This window comes from Hipposideros armiger, unplaced genomic scaffold, assembly GCF_001890085.2.
Source record: "Hipposideros armiger isolate ML-2016 unplaced genomic scaffold, ASM189008v1 scaffold_332, whole genome shotgun sequence".
Lineage (NCBI taxonomy): Eukaryota > Metazoa > Chordata > Mammalia > Chiroptera > Hipposideridae > Hipposideros > Hipposideros armiger.
The window spans coordinates 875930-899887 of record NW_017731682.1 but is presented as its reverse complement, the minus strand read 5'-3'; the positions used below and the strand labels follow the sequence as shown (position 1 = coordinate 899887).

The 23958-nt window shown below is 46.6% G+C and overlaps 1 protein-coding gene across 6 annotated transcripts in view; it reads right to left on the bottom strand.

The window, feature by feature from the left end:
* Positions 1–23958, bottom strand: part of PRMT8 (protein arginine methyltransferase 8) — a 115239-nt gene that overhangs the window by 13146 nt on the left and 78135 nt on the right. For all 6 annotated transcript variants that reach the window (XM_019661009.1, XM_019661013.1, XM_019661011.1 and 3 more), the window contains 4 exons: positions 12699–12841; positions 11993–12080; positions 4859–4974; positions 397–547 (listed from right to left, as the gene is read on the bottom strand). In XM_019661009.1, the coding sequence (XP_019516554.1) occupies positions 397–547; positions 4859–4974; positions 11993–12080; positions 12699–12841 (498 nt within the window). The remainder of the gene's footprint in view (positions 1–396; positions 548–4858; positions 4975–11992; positions 12081–12698; positions 12842–23958) is intronic.

Below are 23958 nucleotides of genomic sequence, written 5' to 3'. Positions count from 1 at the left end.
TACTGAGTGGTACACTGAGTCCTGTAGTAAGGCATGGCAGTGGAGAGGGAGAAATCCAATTCCACCGTTTCCTTACCCCTCACACAAAATACGCTCAGGAAATGCTAAATGAGCAAATGTGCACTTGAAAAGGGGCCTGAACCCCTGCATCTGGCCATGGAATACACTCTCTCAGCTCTGGTCATGCCAGCCACAGTTTCATTTACCTTCTCCTTGGGCAGCCAAAAGTGTGGAGACGTGCAATTATCCTGCAGTGGAGAAGGCGTAAGAGATGCCGAGTAAGGGCCCCTGGCTAATGCCAGGTCTGTTCCCAAGTCGAGGCCAGCGCTGTGTCACTTCCCACAAAGCCTCAGCATGGGGGTAGGGGAAGGTCTGGCATGCCAACGAGAGGCTCACCTGTGGAGAACCCCATTTTCTTGTGGCACTTGGTAAATTCAATATTAAAATAGGTGACGAGGGCGTGGATGTAGTCATTGCGCTGTATCTGCAGGCAGAAGGCAGACGTGAAGGACAGCTCCTCCGTCTTCACCGTGTAAATGTCCACCTCCTGCAGCACAGAGGAGGCAGAATGGCGGACACTCAGCCCCCGACCAGGTCTGGGTGCTCGAGGGGGGCTTCATGCCTGTCCGTGGGGAACTAACTACCCATGCTAGACCCTGCCCTCCCCAGGCCCACAACACTGCCCTCCCAGGGACCTCCTCCATCCTGTCTAGGGTGGAGTGTGTTCAGGCAATGATCAGAACCCGAGGGCAACAGCATTTAAAAGGTAAGTCTGCTGGGGGTGGGGGCAGGTGGGGAGGGGAGGCCACAGAAGAGAAGCATTAGTTAGAGCATCCCCAAACCCAACCCGCATGTCCTCAGAGCAGCCCCCCTCAGCATCGCTGTGTCCATCAGGCTGTTCGCACAGTGTGGTCCCCAGGTGATGAGAATCAGCCTTCAGGACAGCAAATTCGGAGCGGGTAGGGAGTGGCGAGCGTCTCAGCCCTCCTGAATCAAAGCAGCAATCTGTGCCTTATCAAGTCCTCCCAGCGATTCCGGTGAACCAGACCACTTATTTCCGTTTTTCGATATTTAAGTGCCTGGCAATAGGAGCATCAAGTATTATCTCAGGAGTGAGGACATCAGCCCACTCACAGTCACAGCCCGAGCTGAGGGAACTTCTGGTGGCCATTTATAACAAGCCTGGATAGCTTTTTTTTAAAAAAAAAAAAGAAAGAAAGAAAAGGGGAAATAAGAGGTGAGAGTTTTTTCAGTTCTGGCTGGAGAATGGAGAACATGAAGAACTAATAATTCTCACCATTTCAGTCGGGAAGTGGCTGGAAATCAATCTTGCATGGGGAGCAAGTGTAATGAAAGGTAGTTTGCAATGTGCTGTTCTTTTCTATGTGAAGGATGCTGACCTGCTGTTTGCTGGCTCCGGTGAGACAAGGCCAACCTCCCAAGAGCCCAACAGGCATCCAGGCAGCTTTCAGTGAGGTCTCAGGAAAGACTTCCCACTGTTGGGGGGGTGTAGCAAAGACCCTGTCCTGAAGACGATGTAAGAGCCAGACACCTGTGTGCCTGAAATGGTTCCCAGGGCTTCTCCTGAGACCGGATGATGGAACAAGTTGGGAATAATTAGGAAAGGGGCCTGAGGGTGGGGAAACAAAAGCAGGAAAGAGACAAAGTGGCGTAGCAGAAATGAGCTTATCACTACGTATTTTAGGATAAATAAGGGGAAAGCAGAGGCAAAGTGCCCCAGGGCCTTCAGAGAAGTCCTAAGTCCACGGGAAGAGGAGGAGGAGGTGTGGTCAAGGCAGCCAGCAGGTCAGAGCCCCTGTGGTGGGGTGAGAAGCCTTGCCATCCTTGGGGAGAGCTGAAGCTCTGACCTGTTGGTTGGGAAGGAGTGGGACTGCAGATTGAGGGGAATGTGGTAGCACCTCGGTAAGATCACTTTAAATGCAACTTAGGCTGTGCTTCTAGAGCCCAAGGGTGAGGAACAAAAACTAATGGAATGGTGAGCCCTGGGTCAGGTGTGCAGAATTTGATGGGATTAGGAAGCCTGTCCCGCTTTAGCCAATGCAAGAGCCCCCTTTGTAGCATTTCCAGAAAATGGCCATCAGGTGCTTGCTTGACTGCCTTAGGGATGACGCATTCACTGCCTACCTGGCAGCTGATTCCATTTCCTGACCCCTCCCATTGGTAAGCACCTCTACATGACGAATGAGAGCCCACAGTCTCTGTAACTTCCACCCATAGAGTAAGCTGAGTGCTGCCTCTGGTTTTTCATTTGCTTCTCATTAAGTCATTTCAGACTCCTTCACCCTCCCTGTTTGGGACACGCTTCTCATAACCTCTGACCTCAAAGAGCAGCACACTGCTGGCTCCTACTGCAGTTGGTCCTCCAGCCTCTCTCCTCCACTGCATCTCTCATAATCCTTTTTCCTTTCTTCCTGGGACCCAAGTGTAGGGCTCCTCCATTACATGTCATCCTGTTAATTTGGGCCATTACTCCAGCCTGGGAAATCTTCTTAGACTAATACCTGTCTGCCTTCATGATGTTTATTATCTCTTCTGCCCACTTGTTGCCCACAGGTTCCCTCCAGCTCAATAGCTCTTAGAGCAAGCTGTGGTTGTCTGTATTTTTATTAATGGCATCAACACCATCCACCAGACTCACAGGGTCTACACTCACTGGCTTTTCTACCTCCTTCCTAGTCCAGGCGAGCTAGCCAAGCTCCAGGCTCTTCCCAAGGTCTGCAGTATCTTTCTCTCTTGGTCCCCTCTGCCCCAAGCCTAGCCTGCTCTTTCCACCCAACCACTGGCTCATCTCAGCAGGCTCACCACCTCCACCCTTGCCCCCGCCATTAGACTGGAGCCCTGGATCATTTACACTGTGCTGCCCCCTGGATCCCAAACCTGCCATGATTCTGTATGGCTTACCAAAAAACATTCAAACCTCTTGGCCTGAACACAGACAGGGGGACCTAGAAAGTAAGCTCTGTGACACAGCTAGACCTGGCTCCTTTCTCCTTCTGTCACTGCCCTCACTTCATTCACCGTTTCAGTGTACATGCGCGTGCGTGCGTGCGCGCGCGCGCGCGCACACACACACACACACACACACACACACACTGCCTACCCATCTATCAGGAATTCTATATCTGTAGGGTCTTGCTCTCAGATGTCCATCAACCAAATGTCAGCTTTTGACTGTTTGTTGACAGTGTTCACTAGGTCCTACAGACATTTTTATTTTAATGGTGGGGGGAGGAGGAAGGGCGCTGAAGGAACAGAAGCCTTCAAGACAGAAGTGATGAAACTGTACATTAAAATGGCGACAATGAAGGCAGTTGGTCTTTTGGAGTGGGGGCTGGGCCATCTATGAGGATGGGATCAGCTGTGGCTGGGCCTGGAGATACCCTCCTCTCAGACCCGAAGTCTACAGCGTCAAACCCAGTTATCCAGGCCCCCCAGAGCCAAGGCCCCTTTGCTGGAAGGTTTCTTACTTTTGGCAGCAGCAACAGCATCTTGGAGACCCCTGAGAGGCCCCCTGACTCTGCCTCAGGCGACCCCCATGAAGTGGAGGGCTCCACAGGCATCAGTTACTCAGAAGAACGCCAGGCTGCTGCTCTCCCCACAACTAAATAATGTTACAAATGGATGTCTTAGAGCAGAAGTCTGGTCAAAACACAGTCTTAATTATAATAAAGTGTCATACTCGGCAACGTTAATAGCATGAAAACAGCAATTAAGTGTGTGAAGAAGGGCAAGTGTTTTCCCAACAGGCTCCCGGAGATAGTGCTTAGTGCATTAGGGGGAGAGCTGATGGAGGGCCTCCTGGATGCAGAAGCAAGCACAGGCCATCCTCAGCCTTCTCACAGGGTCCAGGGACGGGGAGGGGCAGGGCTGCAGCACAGAGCTCCCATCCTCCACCCAAACCCTTCCAGAAAAAAAGCGGTATGTGTAAGACCCAAACAGGCAAGTATGTTTAAGCAAGATGAGGACTAGGTGGTCTGATGAATACTTACATAACGAACCTAGGTTTTTACATTTTAAAAAAATCAGCTTGAACCATATGATACTGATATCTTTCTAGATTTTTAAAAACAATCTCAGATCAGTAGTTTATATGGTTTGATGTAATATATTAACATATATAAATGCAAAGACTTAGAAAAAGGCCTGCAAAGATGGATCCAATATGAGAGGAGCGTGCAGTTGAAAGGGAAGGGAGGTCAAGGGGGGGCTTGGAATTTTATTCTATCAAATTTGGCTTATTTGAATATTTAAGAACAAGGATGCACTAAGGCTTGGTGTGCAGAGGATGCTGACCAGGTGTTCTGCATCTGCACTGAAGCAAGCCTTGGAAGAAAAGAAGTGAGAGCCTGTATGAACAAGAATACTAGGGAAGGGGGTGTATCTCTGTCTGGCCAGTGCCCTGTGAGCCAAGACGTAGGAGAGTAGTGACAATTACGCAGAAGACTGGGGTATTGGACTTCTTTCATAAGAGTCATTCACCTCTGAATGGAGTAGCTTCTCCAAACCGTAGCCGACCTTCCCGCTCCAGGGCGTTCTCTCCTCTGATGCCCCACTCCCCCACACTGCCCCCACCGCAGCACCACTAAGGACCGTGCCTGACTCCCTCCCCTCAGCTGTGCCACCGTGGAGTCTAGCAGCTCTCTCCATGGCTCTCAGTGACAGCGCCCGCTTCTGAAGGCCACCTTGGGACGCCAGAGGCTCTGGACAAGGCGGCTGTGCCTCACGGGCTAAGGCTGTGCAGGAACTGGCCATGCATTTACTCCAAGCCCACAGCTTTCCAGGGTGGTACAGCTGGATTCCCGGCATGCCCAGACCCAAGCAGAATGAGTCTGCAGACCTTTATTAAACAGGCATTGGTCACCACTTGCTTTGGGTCCACGATGTCCACCAGGGGCTCCTTCATGGCAACGTCCCGGATGCAGCTCATGTCAAAGCCGTAGACATTCTCCCACCCTGAGGGAACAGAGTGAGATATGAGGGCCAGCCGCAGGACCGGCAGAAGTCTCCTGACCCTCTTTAGTACTAGGGCACAGCAGGCCCAAAAGGGTGAGGGGCAGTTCTCAGAATAAGAGAATTGCTCATCTGGGTGGAGAGCTTTGCAATGTGCCAACTGCTCATTCACACTATCTCATTTGTACAGGTCCCTCTTTATGGTTAGGAAAACAAAAGCTCAGAGAGGCTGAGAAACGTCTCTAAGTTCACACAGCTGGAATGCCACAGGGCCAAGACTAGAACCCAAATTACCTGACTTTTTGTACCTTTTTCCCTGTCTCTCTCTGAGCTAGCAGAGTCTCCTATGAACTCTCTCATCTACCATCCACATTTCTATGTCAATGCCTTTGCTCAAGCCATTCTGCAGACCCAGAAGGCCATCTCTCCCCCTTCTCCCAGACCCGTCCACTGAACCTTTAATGCAGCAGAGAGAAACATGGGCTTTTAAAGTGAAATAGGCTACAGTCTGAATTCCAGCACCACCTCTTACTGGCCAGGCTCTTGTACAAATTCCCTAATCTCTCTGAACCTCAATTTTCTCAACTGCAAAATGAGGGGGATGCCCATAAGCATCTTTACCTTCCATACATGCCATGATGCACTCACTGGAGCCATCCCATAAGAAATATCACTCAGGTGGGGCACAAACCATTTCAACGGTGCTGATTGGCCCCTTGGGGCTGCTCATAAGATGCTCTGAGTGGGAGAAAGATTTAGGGTGCAGGATTGTTAAGTAAATGAATGCAAGCCTGATGGCCCAAGACCACCCTTAAATGATGCTAATCATTGGTATCATTGAGCACCTAGATCAGGCCAGACTCTACATTTCAGCTATCCAGCAACCCCATGAGTAACCCTATGTGACAAATGAGAAAACTGCGGCTGGAAGACGTTGGCATCTGGCTCACACACAGTATCTGGCCCAATGTCACATGTCAGGGAAACAGAGGAGCTAGTGCTCAAACCCAGTTTGTCCCCTAACCCTTCAGCTGCACTGGCTCAGTGTGGCAGCAACCACGAATATAATTTCCTCTCCGCACAATGAAGGGGGTGGTCTAAGCAGAGGCTTTAGTTACTAGGCAGCTGAATCTCATTTATCTGTTTCCTCAGACGGGCTTAGAAATGCATTGAAGTAGAGATGCTTTTCTCTAAAATCTTACGGGATTAAATTTTCTTTTAAAATGTTCATCAAACAAATGGTACCTTAGGGAACCATGTCCCTGCATGTTCGGGGGAGGGGGATTGTGAGGAGGCAAGAAAACTGTGTTCCTTTGACTCACACTCTTTTCTAAGGCACACAAAGACCTTCCTCAGGGACAAGAGGCAGGGAAAATAATCATCTCCCAGAGGGTGAGCACTTGTAGAATTCTTGCTTGAGGATAAGATGCCAGTCATATCCCATTTAATCACCCGAGGCTGATGCCAAATTCCCAGTTGAAACCTACATTTGGAGAAGAAAGCTGCAGGGTTGGCAACAGGACATGCTTCAGAGAAGACCCCCTTCTAGAGTCTGGAAATAGCTAGCCATCCTTTCCCCCAATAAAACGCACACACGAAGACACACCGCCTTCGTTTAAAATGCTTCCTGAAGGGGCCTGCAGCCATGCTTCTGCTCTTCCGCTAAGCGTCAGTGCAAGTGTTGGGCAAACAAATGCCTGAGGCAGCCCGTGCGTAACAGTCACAGGGCTGGACTTCGGGGTTCACACCTGGGCTCTGCCATTTGCTGTGTAACCTTCACAAGAATTCAACCTCTCGAAGAGTTGTTTTCTTCTTCTTTAAAATGGAGATGATGATAATTACAGATACTCTATGTTGTTGTTATGAGAATTAAATGTGATAATATCTGTAAAGTGCATAAGACAGTGCCTGGCACATAGAAAGCAGTGGGTACGTAGTGCTTGTTATTATTATGTGGTTTAAGCTTTGGCTTTGCCACCATTCACGCTGTGCGACCATGGGCAGATCAACCCCCTTCTCTGGGCTTGTTTGTAAAGTCAGGAGTTTGGGTTAGTAGTTCTGTGTTCCAGAATCATCTGGGACACTTTTAAAAACACAGATGGCCTGGCCTAAACCAGAGCTACTGAATCAGGATATCCAGACTTGGGACCCAAGAGGCTGGAATTTTACAAATTTCTACAGGCAATTCGAACCAGAGTGTGGAAACTTCTGTGTTAGATTACCTTTAAAGTCCCTTCCGGTTCTCAGATGGTGAGCTTAAAATCTCATGGCCTTTGTAGGACCCTTTCCAACCACTCCCACCCACAGGACCCTCCTACATCCTCAGCACCCATAGCACAGCATCTGGCACAGTACAGCCCCACACGTAATGCTTTTTTAATTGAAATTCATTCCCTAATATTTAAAGTCTATACAGCTTCACAGTGCCAGATTGTTTAGTTACCTTTCCAGGGGTTAGTTCATACCCTATATCTCCAGCTAGACTACCCTACCTTCAGTTATTTGGAAGACAGCTCATCTAGGATATTAGATTTTTTTCCTCTCCTTTCTGCTGACCGTTCTTTTCCCATTAGCTCCTTTAACATAAGTAGAGCAGGGATGGGAGACAACACAAAGCAAGCAAATTAATTTTTTGTTGCAGTTCTTCTGCTTTGTCTATTGAATAAGAGAGTGTGGAGTAAGGGCTATTGGCTTCCAGGAAATATTGTTATTAATTTTCTGGTGATTTAAAAAATAACATCAGAAGGATCTGTGAACTTTTGTTTATGGATTAAAACAAACTCTTTAAAAGAATTGCACTATGGTTCAATGAATGCAACTAAAGCAAAAATGAAGCCCAGACTTTAATAGACTTCAAATCCCCACTTTAATAGCCTGGCAGAGGAAAAGACATGTTCTTTTCTGGGCACAAATATTGTTCATCTATCTCTACTATTCTTTTACTGACAATTTTCAGCATTAGGAAAAAATTGCAAGACACGTGAAAAAAAAATTATGACCCATCATCAAAAGAAAATATAGTCAATAGAATCAGACTCAGGGACATCTCAGATGTTGGAATTATCCAACAGATACTTCAAAGTACATACTAAATATGTTAAAGAATCTAATGAAACAACATCATGAAAGATGCAAATTTCACTGGTGACATGAAAACTACCAAAAAGAGCCAATGGAAATGCTAGAAATGAAAGTCACAATATCAGAGATAAAGAGATCTTTCAATGAGCGTATTAGCAGAATGGATACACCCATCAGAGGAAATAATGAAACTTGAAAACAGGTCAATAAAAATTATCCAAACTTAAACATAAAGAGGAAAATAAGCAAAGCATCCAAAATCAATGAGACAATATCAAACAACAACTAACATATGTATAATTGGAGTCCCTGGAGAAGAGAAAGAAAATCAGGCAGAAAAAATATATATTTCTAGAGATAGTGGCTGAAAAATTTCCTAAACCAATGAAATTATCAGCCCATAAACCCAAGAATCCCATAGAACCCTGAGTAGGATAGAAACAAAGAAAAACACACCTAAACACACCAGAGTCAAACTAATAAATATCAAAATAAAGAGAAAATCTCCAAGCAGCGGGAGAAAAAGAAATATGAAATAATGGAGGACAAATTATACATTTCAGTGGTGAGAGCTGTGGCTACACCCTCCCTTCCCACCCTGGTTGTAGCAATTTCAGTTTCTCTGCTAGGGCCAGTAGGACTGGGTCAGAGAGGAACAGAGCAAGTGCCACCTACAGTTGCTCCTCTAGACAGAAGGAGAGGGGTTTACAATAGATTTATACCGTTTAGGCTCTCAGGAACAAAGTCAACTCCTTGTATAAAATAGGTCTGAGCCAGAGACTAGAGCTCTGGGATGGAGGTGGAGGAGAAACCCATGGACAGCAACTGAGCCCTCCAAGAGGTCCTGCCTTTCAACCCTCCGGCTACAGGCACCACTGGCCCGACAGGAGGCCTTCCTTTTCATCTTCCCGGAAGCCAGGAAGCTCATGTCCATCCCTCTGACTCAGCAGTTTGTAGATTCATGCATGGGGTAAGAAATCAAACAGAATACTCACCAAGTTTCTTTCCAATTTTGAGATAAATCTCCTCCATAGTAGAAATTTTAAAAACTGATCTCTCCACTCTCAGTGTTAAACACTACACCTTGCATATTCCTCTGCTGGTTTACTTTTATCCATTCGTTTACTCACTCATTCACTCAGCAAAATATGTATTGTGAGCTTAGTACATGCCGGTCATTTATCTCGCTTTCTATGTTCTCTAGTCGTTGGGGAGCAAACGGAGGGCAGGTTCTGTGTTTCACTCATTCTTGTGTTCCTATGTTGTACGTGGTTGAGAAGAGAAAGGAAAGGAAAGGAGAGGAAGGGAGGGGAAGAGAGAGGAAAGAAGGAGAAGGATGGGGAGGGGAGGAGAGGAGAAGAGAAGAGAGGAAAGATGGGGGGAGAAGAGAAGATAGAAAGCTGTTTCCCTAACAACTTGTTTTCTGAAAAGGACTGGGCATGTCTCACTCTGCTGCCCCACTTTAAGATTTTTCTTTTTTAGCTGGTTCTTGAGCCAACTGAAATTTGCTTACAATTGTTTCCTTAGAAACCAGCAACCTTTATGTTTCACTTTGATTGAGAACTCAGAGAACCAAAATCTTCATTTATTTGAAGCAGATTTCTAAATGGGCTTCCATCCTTTACTAAAACCAAAAACAGATCATTTAAAAAACAGTTAAACAGAAAACTTAACAGCATTTGAAATAAATGTTAAATGTGTGTTTCATTTTTGTTCAAGAGGCAGGACCCCTTGGAGGGATGAGTGTTTTTGTTTGGTTCATTTTTCTTTTTCTTTTTTTTTTTTTGACAGATACCCCAGAGCAAGCATTCCACAAGAAAAATGGGGCTGATTTTCAATTTTTTTTTCTTTCCCAGAAGCTATGAAAATTGCACCGGACAGTGCGAGACTAAATCACATGCTCTGCAGTCCTGGGCTAGCACCTGAGTGGCAGGACCACCCCTCGCACCTCTCAGACCCACCCAGTCCCCTTCTGGCCCAGCTGGCTCATGACGAGGTGCATGTGCCAGAGGTTCTGAACGCAATCCAGGGAAGGGAGGAAGGTAAGGTGTGTTTGCTTTTAAACCATGAGAACGTTCCTTAATTAGCAATGCCCAGGGTGGGAGCTCAATAAATACTATTTAAGTGCACATGAGAATGAGGAATGAGCCTGAAGGTTCTGCTCAAAACACTATTCGATAAAAAAAATATATCAAACAAAACAAAACACTATTCAGTACAGTTCCACGCCAAGAACTTCAAAAGCAGCATTACAATTCAGTTTTAGGGCAAAATGTGTTCTATTTGATCAGTGTTCACTGTTGAGCTATTTCTGCAATCTGCCGTGAGAGCACATCTGTACTGGACTCTGAACCACTGGAGGCCAACGACCTTGGCAGTCAGGCTCGCTTGCCAGAGCCATGACCACAATGGGGTTTAGTGACGTATTCTGAGACTAGACCATGCTGGTGCCGTGTAGCACCAGGAACTGTCACGTCCCTCAATATATATGATCTCACTTAATCCTCACAGCAGGTCTATGGCATTGGTGACATTATCTCTGAGTCTCAAAGATGTTAGGTAATTTGCTTGTAGTGATCCAGGTAGGATTTGAACCCAGGGCTGACAGACTTCAAAGCATGATCATCTAACCTAGGCTAACTTCCATCTTAATCCTCATCCAGTGTTAGAAATGACACCAGATTGGCCCGAGAAAGAGGGCACAGAGCCTCAAATAACTATCCCATTTCTGTCTTCTTCTGAACCTGGCCCTGAACTTCATGCTTTGATGGTATATTTCCAGAAGAGTGAGAACACACACAAACATACATGTCATAGCACAGTCTAGCTGAGGTCTCATCAGAAGCATAAATAACTATTAGACGGCAATTGTGTGAATCAATTTGCTGAACTGTTGAGTCTCAGCCTCTCAGGGCAGGAGGCATTTACTCATCTGCTCAGTTTGTGACCCCTCTACAGTCATCTTGCCAAAGAAGGTGTGACCACTGGAGGAGCACAAATGCCAGATCTGCTGAGTCCGATGGACTTTTGGAGTTTCTGCCTAGTGCCTTGGGTTGGATTGTGTGCGTGTTATGTGTGTGAGGGGTTCTTTGCTCCTTTGTCATGTACTATTAGTGCTGGTTGGGAGATGTGGCCATTTCTAACCTTACAAGAGGTTAGAAAGGTTTCGTATAATCTCGTGGAGGACCAGGCCTGTGTCACTGAGATGTTACCTTTTAAATAAATGTTACCTTTTAAATGAAATAGAACAAAACAACCATTTTTGGACCAGAGAAAACAATGAAGAGGTGATGGGGTTGTTGGTTTTTTTTATCAAAGAGAACAAATTTTCAGCTGATAAAGCATTATGAATATAAATTTGGATATGAGAGCACACTCAAAGTCTCCATCTCTCCCCACCCCCACCCCTCCCCCCGCCATTCATTCTCCTAAAGAACCTCAGAGAAGAATACCTATTTTACTTAACGTAAAGAAGAATCGATATCGTTTTGATAAATCTGAGTGGTATAAAGGCAAGAGTCAGAATGATTGGCCTGGTTAGAGACCTGCCATTTCTGACCCCTGTGGTAGAATTTTGGGATAACTGAACCTGCTGACTTCCAGCCACCTGGCCTGCTGCTCCTCGCAAAAGTTCACCATCTACTGCTTCAACTCTTTTTTCATTCACATTGCACTCATTCTCTCACCCCAGGATATTTATCTTATACCACCATATTGCTTATTTTCTCTCTGTAGACCTCCTACCCTTGGGACTAGAGAAAAACATGTACAGAGAGAAGAATCCAGAAAGGGTGAGAGGTGAACGCCACAGACATAGCAGTGTGTTCATGAGACTGGCTGCTCATCTCAGGCCCATTGGAGTGCCTTCCACCATAAATGTGAAAAACAAAAACAAACAAACAAACAAACAAAACAAACAGAGAATGAAAAGGTGACTTACAGTGGATTTTGAAGTCCTTGTACTGTCTGTCTTCAATTGCTACCACGTACAAAGCTGCCCGGTCTGGAAACATAAGCCCTCCAGGTTTCTGTTGATGAATTGTGGGGAAATGGGTCTTGTAATCTATTCACCTGACAAAGACATCACATTTTGAACGGCACATAGAGTCACCAGACAAGCATCCCCTTGCCAGCATTTCTCATTCAGCAGATTGTCACCGTGGCCAGGGCGAGGGCTCATGTGGCAAAGCTCACTTTTTATTTTGAAGTAAGGAGAATTTGAGGGGCCCAGGTGGAATCAACAGAGCAAATGGAGTGGGGGAAAGGTAAGTCCATTGAGAAACAGTGGAAGATGGTATGACCTCTCAGCCTGAAGAAGCCAAGGTCAGAAGCACGCTCGGCTCTCTGGTAGCCATGCAATCCTAAGTACTTGTTGACCAGAAAAGATGTTTATCTTGGCAACACAAAATGGGTGTCAATTATGGTGAAAAAAATCCAAAGTTAGATCTACAGAAGAAGGTTGTGACAGACACATTGGACCCAGGGACGATCATTGTGTCCCCTGAAGCAGATCTAGTTTAAAGACGGAGGCCTGGAAGAGGTGATCTCCTAGCCCAAGTCCTCACACTCTTCCTAGGCTGTTGGCCAGGGGCAGAGCAGGAGGACAGCCAGCAGACCAACGAGGAGGCAGCATGCAGAACACTTACCAGCCATTTGTCCCTGGCAAAGATGACCGTGTTGAGCATTGACTCATAGAAGAGACAGTAGCCCATCCACTCGCTGATGATGATGTCTACCTTCTCCACAGGCAGCTCCACCTCTTCTACTTTACCCTTAAATATGGTGATGACTGGAAGATAAGAACCCCAAGACCACAGTTGCTGGGATCCTAGCTGGGAACCTGAGCGCCCACATCAGGGCCAGAGCTACAGGCTTTAGCCCTATTCTGATTCTACTTTTAAGATGGGACATATCTCACCCATTACCATGCTAGTTTATACTAAGAGAATTGAAAGCTACTTGTATGTTTCCCCTAAAATGTATTGAGCAGTTACTATGTGCTGGACTGTGCTAAGCCTACAACATGTGCCATATCATGTAATCCCCCCAGCAACTCTATGAAAAAAACACTTTATTATTATTATTATTTACAAATAAGGAAACTAAAGCTTAGAGGGGTTAAATGGTGGCTGTGGAAATAGAGCCCAGGTCTCATATGCCATGACTCCAACACTCTTTTCATGGTCCCTACCATTTTAGGCTTCCATGATGAGTCAATCTCAAAGAAGGCAGGAGTGACTTGACTCCTCTATTGCTCTTGCATCTGTTCACAGCCAGGGCTCGTCCCTCAGGGGGGTCATGAGGGAGGGAACTTGGTGTTTTGACAAGAGCATGGGCTTTGCAGTCAGAGAAACCTGGGTTTAAGTGCCGGATCTTCTCATTACCAGCTATATGGCTTTCCACAGGTTACTCCATCAAACCAAACTCAATTCCCCTGAGAACAACCCTGGAATGTGACATCTACTTAGCAGGTGGTTGTACTGATGAAATGAAATAATGCATGTGAGGTGCAGGCTCATAGCCAGGGCTCTGCAGAAGGTAGACATCACCTGACATGTTCCCCTATTGACCAGCCCACATAAAGGTGAAGGGAAAAGGGCCAGAAAGAAGCTCCTGCTCTAAGTGACCTCTGCTCATGAGTGACTTTCAAGACCTCCCATCCTTCTATAGCAGGAGAAATTTCTTAGTTGTGTTTTTGATCATTTGACATATACATACACCTAATTTTGGAGTCTCTTTTTGTGTTCGTTGTTGTAAAGGTCAGAGCAAAAGCTCTTTTAGATGTCACTGGGCGATGTATTGGTTGGCTGGTTCCATGTGAACATTTCCTCTGAAAGGTTACACATATTCATGCTCTGAAACCCTCCTTCTGCACCATCTTCTGTAAAATCACACAATGCTTGAGCTTTGCTGAAAAAATTGAACAATGGCCTATACTCAGGCATAAAAACAAAAAAAACCAAAAAACCAAAATCTGTTCTGAATCTGAGTTTCATGAAAAGTAATTTGGTTCAGAGGCTCCTAGGTGGCAAAGAGCACACAGGCCAGCGGCTTTATTTCTTGCCTTCACCATGGATCACGCAGGTGATGTAGTGCCCATTAGCAGCCTCTAATGATGTTCTGCTCTCCAATCTTATCTGGTAGTTAATTAAGGCTTAATCAGATAAGACCTCCTCTATAAGGAGTCAGAGACTGCAGAAGTACATTGGCCCAGATCACTCTGGCCTGAGGTCCCAGCTCCTTGGCACTCCTGGTTACTGCACATGAGCCCCACCCCTAAGAAGTAACAGCAGTAGGGCCGGTCTTCTCCACAAGGTTTGAAGGGGATGAGGGGAGTAGCTGTGAAAGCTCTGGTCGTCTGGGGGCTCTGAGACCCAAGGGCAGGAACTCAACCCAGAGCAAGGCCCAGCATGCACCAAGAGAATTCACAAGGGGACAAAGTAAAGAATTTTTGAAAATGCAAATAGAGTGCCTAATTTATATTCCTTATTCTGAAAAAGAACTGACAAATATGCCTGATCCACCTGCTTAATCATTTGCATGTAAAGCCTGGTTTGTCTTATTTTTGTAAACATTTCTAAAGTGTTTTAATGACCTCCCTTTCTTTTCTCTGTGCATGTTTCTTGAAGGCTCTTCCCTAACGACTGCACATGTCTATGGGCACAAACATTCAAAGATCATTCCTGAAGGAAAGAGTGAGGCATTAGCTCATGACCTCCCTGAAGCCCAGGAAGATGTCTTCTCCTGCCTCTGGTGCCCCACTGCCTCCACCCTGGGTGCCTAAGACAGGGTTCAACATGACAATTCCATGGACTGGACTCCAGTAGGACTGCAAGAAGCAGAAATGGACAAGAACTTGTGATGTAGCCTGACAGGTAGGTATGTGTAGGACATTCCTTGGCTGCCCCACAGTGAGGGGATGCTGTCCCTGTTCTCTGCACTAGCCCTCATTCATTTGCTGCGATATCCTGATCAATATGGGTCCAGCAGATGATGATGATAGATAGATAGATAGATGATAGATAGATAGATAGATAGATAGATAGATAGATAGATAGATAGATAGATACATGGATGAGAGCTAGATACTTACACAGGTACAGTGGGTTACAGAACAGCAAAAATCACATTATTTCTGCTTACAAAAAGGCAGAAGAAATCAGTTAACCCTATAAAGCTCTCAACAGTCAGGACCTGTGTTCACTTAACATCACCAAACTTTTCTCAGAGCAGACGTGGCCCCCACTTGGCTTGGCAAGTAGATGGTCCCTTTGTGATAGGGAAAAGATGCACCTCCCTTCAGTCCAGGCGAGGACTGGATTTCAGACCCCATTCATCCCCTTACCCAGTTGCTTTTGTGCAGTGCCCAACCTGCACAACTTTATGCTGGGGTCCTGGAGGCAGACAATTTATACTCTTGTTCTAGCTAACAACTATCCTTGATGAAATACTTTCTCTCCTTTGGGACCTCAGCTTCCTCATTGGAAAAAAAAAAAAGGAGGGAGGTTGGATCTGAAAATCCCTAAGATCCTTTGCAGCACCAAAATGCTTTGATTTTTCAAATATGTATTGGGCATGTGTAAGATATTCTGTGAGTATGACTGGTGGGAATAGCTGACATCAATAATGAAACAGTGCCTGCAATGTCCAGTTAGACTCTAATTTGCTTGCACCGATTCCTCAAGTCTGATTTAAATAAAAAAGAGGCCATGTTGTTTCTATGGACCAAGATACAATTGCCTAGCCGAGTCACCAGGGGTATTCTTCCTGTTTTCTGTAGTCGCTACCGACAATTACTTAAACTATGAGATTTAATTTCCCGATCTACTAAATACTACCTCTTGTGGCATGGTTTATGGCAATTAATTAGGGGTTATTGGCCACTGTATGGCACTGGGTTGGCTCAAAGAATTGTGTGGGCATACACAGCTACAGGCATCCCTGCTCCATGGCAAGCCTTTTCAAGGGGACCCTAGATACTGATATTAAGGTCTGAGCAGCTATGGGCTGCAGAGCCCCACTCCCAATCTGGATTCCACATCACAAAAACTGTGTCAACTGAAGGTTGTATTGAGGTCACTCTCCAGACCTGCGTTTTTATTCCATAAGGATGATGGAAAGTTTGTTCAACTGGCTGTGACAGGACCCTGGCTCATAAATTTTAGAATGATTAATCATAACTAAATGCACAACAGGAAGCAACGAACTCTAAATTAGGAGATTTTTTTCCCCCTGTAACTTCAAGTTTGCAAATTAGATCCAGGTTTCTTTTTTTGGTTGTTTTCAGTGGGATTTTTTTTTTTCTTTTTGGCTTGAGTGGCTATTACATAAATTTAGTCATTCTGATTTATGGTCATTTGTTTGACAGTTTGCTTTTTTGCTTGTTTGTTTGGTTTTTTTTTAACAAATCAGACCGGCCTGATCTCATTTGGGCCTCCAGTGTGTCCATGGGAGTCAGCAGACCCCACCGGGTCTAGTGGTCTCCCCATTAGTGACTCACTGTTTCCCAGAGCAGAGCCTATCCCATGGAAGAGTGTGCATGTGATCAGGAGAACCAGGGCAGGGAGCATGTTATGAGGCCACCGAGCCTCCGTGATGCCACCCCTACCATAGCACAGACACTTGCCGCCCTCTGCTCCCATGCCATGCTGCTCACACACCTATTTTGCTGACAAACACGCCGCCTGCCACGCACCTTCTGAGGACCTGACTCGCCGCCAACCTATGGTCTCTTCCTCTCGGTTGTCTATTTTAGCTTCCTGTTTCCAGTATCTAGCAGAGCACTTGACTCCTCACACACATTCAAAGATTGTTACTGAATGAATGGATGGATGAATAAGCAATTTTGAAAAAAAGAGTATTGGGTTCAGAGACAAAAGATCTTTGAACTAGTCCTAATTATGATAGTAAAAATTACTAGAGCTTCAATAGCAGCTTGCAGAGTGATTTTACATATATTATCTCAATAATCCTCACAGGAACCTGTGAGGCTGGTTTGATTGTTCCATTTGCCTAATGAGAGAACTGGAGTTTAGAGAAGCAAAAGGTGGAGCCAAAACCTAGGCTGGTTATGTACAGTTCACCAACCTCCCTGAGATTCTGTTCCTTTATCGGCAAATGGTCAGAATACCTAACTTACCTACCTTGTGGGATTGTTGTGGCCAGTGCTTGAGATGGTGGGAGGGGAGAAATCAGAGAAGGCCTAGGACAACCCATCCTTCCCCTGGAGGCTGGTCTGGTTGGTTGGGAGGGTGAGGAGAGGCGGAACCACAGTAGACAGAACCCAGCAACCTCCCTGAAATCAGCCCCTCCTCAGCTTCCCACCCTTGTCTTCTCCAGGATCCAGGCATGTGGATAAACCTCTCTTACAAGGTCAGCCCCAGCCCCATTGTTGAGCCAGTGGTGTGATGGGAGAAAGAGAACACCGACATCTTTACCCTGTGTGTCTGGTGGCACTTGGAACATGTCCTGCAGGAAACAGACCCCATAACTGGAGTGACATAAGGGAGCCTGGGTGCTATTGCACACTCAATATAGTAGAAACTTACATATGGTTCCCCTGTCTCTTCCCAAATCCTCTATTCACTCAAGTCTTGGGGCTTGAGCTTCTGCCTTATCCCCAGTGCATATCTTCCGGGCTTCATGTCCTAGTCTGCTCTGACTCCCTTAAAGGCTGAGGGCCCAGTCTGCTTAGCTGGAGCTCTCATCTTTGGCCAGAGCCCTTCGCTGGCCAGAGACCCTGCTTGACATGTCTCCTTCCCTCGGCACTGACTGAACTAACACTTGGGAAAGCAGAAGCTTACCAGGACCCGTCCCCACCCCAAGTTATCACCGACTGCTTGGAACCCCCAATATAGTGGAGCTTGGGTCGATCCCCAACACATCGACTGCAGGCAAATGATTTTGTGGGTTTGTCCTGAAGGGCGGGGATTCAGAAGGGAGTAATACTAGACAGAGTGGTTGAAAGCAGTAGGAATGTAGAAGGCAACAAAGCTTCCCAAAGGCTCAGGGATTCAGAAAAGTGTGCCAGGTTCCACTCTCACTCACCAATTATACATAGGACAGGCAGAAAGGGTCTCCCACCCCAGGGAATTTGTACCAGCTGTTCTTCTCTGTAAACACTCTTTCCTTTACCCTTAGCTTGCTGGCCTCCTGTCTCTCAGGTCTCCGCTTCAATGCCCTCTTGGCAGAGAAGTGTCCCCCCTCCAGTGCTGTGCTATTCAAATTTAACAACAGGCTCTGGGAGAGGAAAAGAGTCCTGATTTGTAGTGTTTGCAGATGTCTATGGTGTAAATATATCCACCATGACCAATTTCAACTCCCTCCATGATGTCACTCTCGGCAGGACTGGGAAGAGAAGCACAGAACCAGTTCCTGCCGCCAGGTGGGCTGAGCAGCTCCAGCATGCCACTGCCACCAACCAGCCGAAAGTAAACACTTCATTCGTCTCATGCTTCTAAGTGCTTTCACAATTTTCATTCTACTACGACATTTGTCCGTGTGCCTTGATGTGTGTCTTCTCTGTGAGACTGTAGGCTTCATGGGAGCAAAGACCTCGTATGTCCCATTCGCCAGGGACTCCCCAGCACCTCGCACAGGGCCTGGAAAGTGGCACCATAATGCCTGATGGACAGTGCAGGAAACCCAGTCCTAACATTGTTAACAGGCTGCCTAATGAGCAGTCAGCAAAGGCAGTAACAACTGCTGGGAGCTACCGGTCCAGGTTCATTAAAAACAATTAAAACTGACTCATTTCTTCTTTTGACAGCATTATTAGTCAAGTTAATAAATACAACAATAATAACAATAGTTAACATTTATTGGCTGCATACCGCCTGCCAGTTACTGTTGCATTTTACACACTGGTGTGCTGATGGATACTTAACAACTTGCTCTCCAGGAAAGAAGCCCTGATTTTTACATTTGGTGATTTATGTGGTATAAATACTCCCACTGTGGCCAATTTCAAGGCACTAGGGTGACTTCATCCATTTCACAAATCTTCCAAAAATTAAACAGTCAACTCTCAGGAGCCTGTAGAGCCTGCTGCAGTACACCACAGTACTCCATACAGTAACTCTGTAATCTTCACAGTGACCCTATGAGGTTTGTGCCACTATAACTCCCATTTCACGGAGGAGGAAACTAAGACACAGAAAGCAAGTCTGACAAGGCCTCGCTGCCATGGCATCCTCATGGAGATGGTGACGAATTATTGTGTGGATTCACAGCTGGCCCCCTGGGTCCAACGTGCTGATTAAAGCTGAATGTAGACCATCCTGAAAGAACTTTCACACTCACCCCAGAGCACCTATCAAATACGTAGATAACACCAATACAGAGCAGTGGCCCCAGGAGAGCGGTGCTCTGTTTGTAAGGAGGTACCAAATCTAACAACATGAAGTTTAATATAAATAAAAAGTGGGACTCAGCCTGTATTCAAAATATTCACTGGGCAGACACAGTTAAGAACTACAGCTTGGCAGTAACGCAGACAATTGTAGTTTATTTGGGCTCAGCACCAGTGTGACATGGCCTTTCCCACAAGTGCTATGGAAACTGGAGTTGCACTGTTACAAGTACAGTGGCTGGGCCCCTCTAGTTGCCTGGCTGTGTTTATTCCTCAGTGTTGCTCTCTGGGGTTGAGAGAGGCTCTGAGACATGGTCAGAAGAAAAGGTGACTCAAACCAATGCAAAGGGTGAAGGACCTGGGGGTGTGTAGCCTGGCGATGTGGGTGGAGATGTGAAAGAGTCTGCCCACTACGTCTGGCTCCATAGAAAAGACACAGAGTATTGGGCAGGTCTCAGGCAGGCAAAATCTAACTTGGTGGAAGGCAGTGCTTTCCAACAATCACGGTTCTCAGATGACTGGTAGTGAGGTCCCCGTCAGAGGAATCATCCCAGGACTGGATGACTGCAGAGCACAGAGGAATGCTGCAGGAGCAGAGAATTCCAGCACCATCTATAAAAGGCTTGAAGTGTGTGGCAAAGAAAAAGCAATGGGTAGAACAGTAAGCCTGAAAGAACCTATAGTTCCTGCTTGTTAAGCTCCTGTACACACGAAGCCCCATATTAGTCACTCTACATATATTACCTCTAATCTCCCAACAATCCTGCAAGCTGTGCGTCGACATATCCCCTCTACGGAGATCAAGCAGCACTCAGAAAGGTGACGTGATTTGGCAACGCCCGCCCTACATCACGTTGCAGAGGCCCCTCTGTCCATTGCCATGTTGTCAGCTACGCTCAGGCGTCTTCTATCCATGACATGTATGCCTTAGGACACGCACCAGTAGAAGAAGAGAAAGGAGGGATACACTTTTTTTTCCTCTAGTTTTCTGAGAAGTAAAAAAATTATACTTTTTTTGTTTCTAGAGCTATAAAAATTGTATCAACCTCTGAGCTCTCATGTCAACCCTCACAAATGAATCTACATTTGTAAGTATCTCGGCAGCCCACTGGTTTCCTCGGCAGGGAAAGAGAGGAAATAATAGTTGTCAGTGCTGAAGTCAAAGGAGGCTGTGAGCACGTGTGGGGGCCATGCGTGTGGAAGCAGCCATGTGAAGGCTGCACGTCCATGGCAGGTGGCTTTGTGGAGGTGCGTATCTCCATGTGAGTAATCCATTTGAGGAGCAGTGTGGAGGTGGAGAGGGAGAGAGATTGATTGATTCTGGGTGGCAGGCATTTTATGCCCTGTGTTGTTATTTATGTCTGTACACCTACACTCCTGAGACCCACTCAAATGCTGGCTGAAACAGCATTTCAAAAGCATTTCCATGGAAGCCTTCATGCAGTCAATCTGTCCTCTTTCTAGGACACATGCCAAGGCTGAACGAGCTGTGCAGCAGACAGGGCCCTAGGTGGCCCCAATGGCTCCACTGCACTGTTGCTGCCCCCCAGGGAGGAAGAGATGAAAACAACTCTGTCTTATCAAGGCCCCAGGGCCTGGGTTCTCTCCTCCTTGGTATAGTGTGTGTGAGGAGCAGGAACAGGTACCAGGCATGGGGTGGCTATTCACTTGGGGACAATGGCTTGTCCTTCTTGGGCCTTTGCCTCAGTGACAGAATCAAGTGTGAGCCATCAACATACAGGGCATGGAATAATTCCACCCTAAAGCCATCAGGTAGGGCTGAGCGAAGGCCATCCATGATGCCTAAGGAGGAGCGAGGTGTGGACTCCACCACAGTCCAGCATGGGGTGTTAAAACCTGAGTGGCTAAGGGCAGCCCAGCACAGTGCGTCAGAGCCGGAGCAGGGTGAGCAGGGCACCCCAGGTGTGGGAGGGGGAAGTCGGGGACCCTGGGGGGCTCTGCACAGGAAGGTAGCCTGGCTCAGCCAACTGGAGCCTGAGCAGGGAGGGGAAGGCGCCCTGTGGGAGGCTGCCTGGCACAGGGCAACGGAGCCTAGCACAGGGTGACAGAAGCATCTGCAAGGGGCAGGGTGTGCTGACAATGGGAAATTGTTTACACACAAAGGGATTGATCCAATACGTAAACATATTCAGAATAATAGGGGCCAGATTTTTCACAAACAAAGGAGTCACACATGAAAAAGGAGATCAAAGCTGGAATAAACACCGCAATGCTGGTTTAGAAGTGGAGGTGTCACGTGAGCTCACACTTGACAATATGTATAGACAGATATAGAAATACATGTTAGGTAAGTGTGTATGCACACACACACACACACACACACACACACACACACACACACACCCCACACACACACACTCCCTGGTTCTTCCCACTGAGACAGCCTGGGAGCATCAGCACCCTAAAATCAATGAGCACACTTAGCCCCATCCTCATTTTTCAATGCCATTGTCCACTAAATGGAATGAAGACTTGTTAGAAAAATGGCTGATTCTAGAACAGAGGCATGGAAAGTACAAGATGAGCCTGCAACATCTGTGCCAGAAAATGAGAACGCTCACAAAAAGTGAAGGAGGCATGTCAAAAGGACTTAGCAACCAGCTTGAAGACACGTCCAGTGACCAAATCAGGGACATTTTGAGTATCAAAGAAAGTACAGATAATAATAGATATAACCCATTGAATAAAATGGGAAATTAATGATGAGGAATAAAATATTTACATGGTTTCAAAGTACCACACCCAGGAAATCTTATTAATTACAAAGGGGGAAATAGCAGTTCTACTGTGGAGAATCCTGGCAGACATCGCCTGAACCACATGATCAAAGTAAATGCTGCCTGAAACGGGACAAATCGAAACCACACACCGCCTACTAGTAAGCAGTGAGAACACGGTGTGTGTCTCTGGTGTCCCTGCAGGGTGCGTCACCTGAACCCAAGTGTGAGGAAGAGTCACAGCCCAAACTGAGGGATGTCCATGGGACACTGGCCTGTGACGGTCATGTGCCAAAGGCCACGAAAGTTGAGGAAAGTCTGTTCCAGCTTGAAGGAAACTAGAGATATAACAACTAAATGTACCGTGTAATCCGGAACGGAATCTTTTTGCTATGAACGATGTGATGGCAACAACTGGCAAAACGTGACTAGGATCTGAGCACCAGATAATGACAATGTATTCATGTTAACCTCCCAATTTCAATGGCTGAGCTATGGCTACATAGGAAAATGCCCTTGTTTGTAGGAAATGTGCATTAATGTATTCAGGGATGATAGGCATCTTGTCAACAACTTGCTCTCACATGGCTCAAAAAAATACAAAACAACCAGCTGTAGCTGCACCTGTTTTTGTAAATTGGAATGTTTCGAAGGTTAAAAGAAGAGAAAAGGGAAGGGAAGGGTAATTTAAAAAGTTATAGGAGTCTGAGGCAGGGGCAGGGAGGGGAGGCCATGAGGTCTGAACCAGAAGGAGCAATTATGGGCTGTGTAATTTTTTCCTGGCAAGCTCTCGGAGCCAAGCTGCCCTGCTCCCGAAGGTCAGGGATCGCTCAGCTGCTGTCAACCTTCTTCCTCTGGGTTCACCCCACTCTGCTACCAGTGGTGCAGGGCCGTAGCCCTCTGCAAACTGGGAGGGAGGTGAACCTGGAGGCTACATTCCAGACGTTAGGAGCCAGCAGCAAGAGACAGGTGAAGAGTGAGGGGCTGGGCAGGCCCTCCGATGGCAGGAATTACTAAGCAAGTGAAACCTGTGCAGAGGCAAGGGGATGGTCTAAATGTTCTTTGAAGGCACCTCAGGTCCCAGGGGTAGGATGCAATTACCCTGAGAGGAAATCTGATTCTACATCTATCTGCACCCACCGTCCCCTCTAAGGATTTGAATTTTCATTTTCAGGATTGGCAGGCACTCACTGACCTTCTACATCAACATAAACACACCTTACAAGACAGTACACAGTCGAGAGCCCAAATCAAGGTGCTGTCCCACGTCAACTATCCTGTTTCCACAGCTATTATTATAAATGGGGAAACTGCTTGCCATTTTGCAGCTGGGGAGAGGGAGATCAGTTAAAAATAGATTAATGCCAGACTGGCTGAGTGGCGTGTTGGTTAAGAGTTGGCTTGGGACGCCAGCTCTGAGCAGCAGGGCCCCGGTTTGGATCCCAAATTAGGGTCAGTAATACTGCCCTCTACAGCTAAGATGGTGAAGAACAGCTCAACATGGAGCTGGGCTGCCGTGAGTTGCTGGTGACGGCGTAGGCTGCAGCCCCTGCTGCAGTGGGCCGCCTTGAGCCTCCATGAGCAGCCGTCCAGTGGCCGGCAAGCGACTGCCTCACCCAGTAAGAGCGCAATGATCCCAATACCAACTTGGGCCACTGAAGCGATGTCCTCCACAAATAGACTGAAGAACAAAAGGACAGCAACTTGTCTGTTCCCCTTCTCTGATTCCCCAATAAAATCTTTAACATATATTATATATATATATATATATATATATAAATGCCATGCTGTGTCACCCTTGTAAAGAACAAGTTGGCC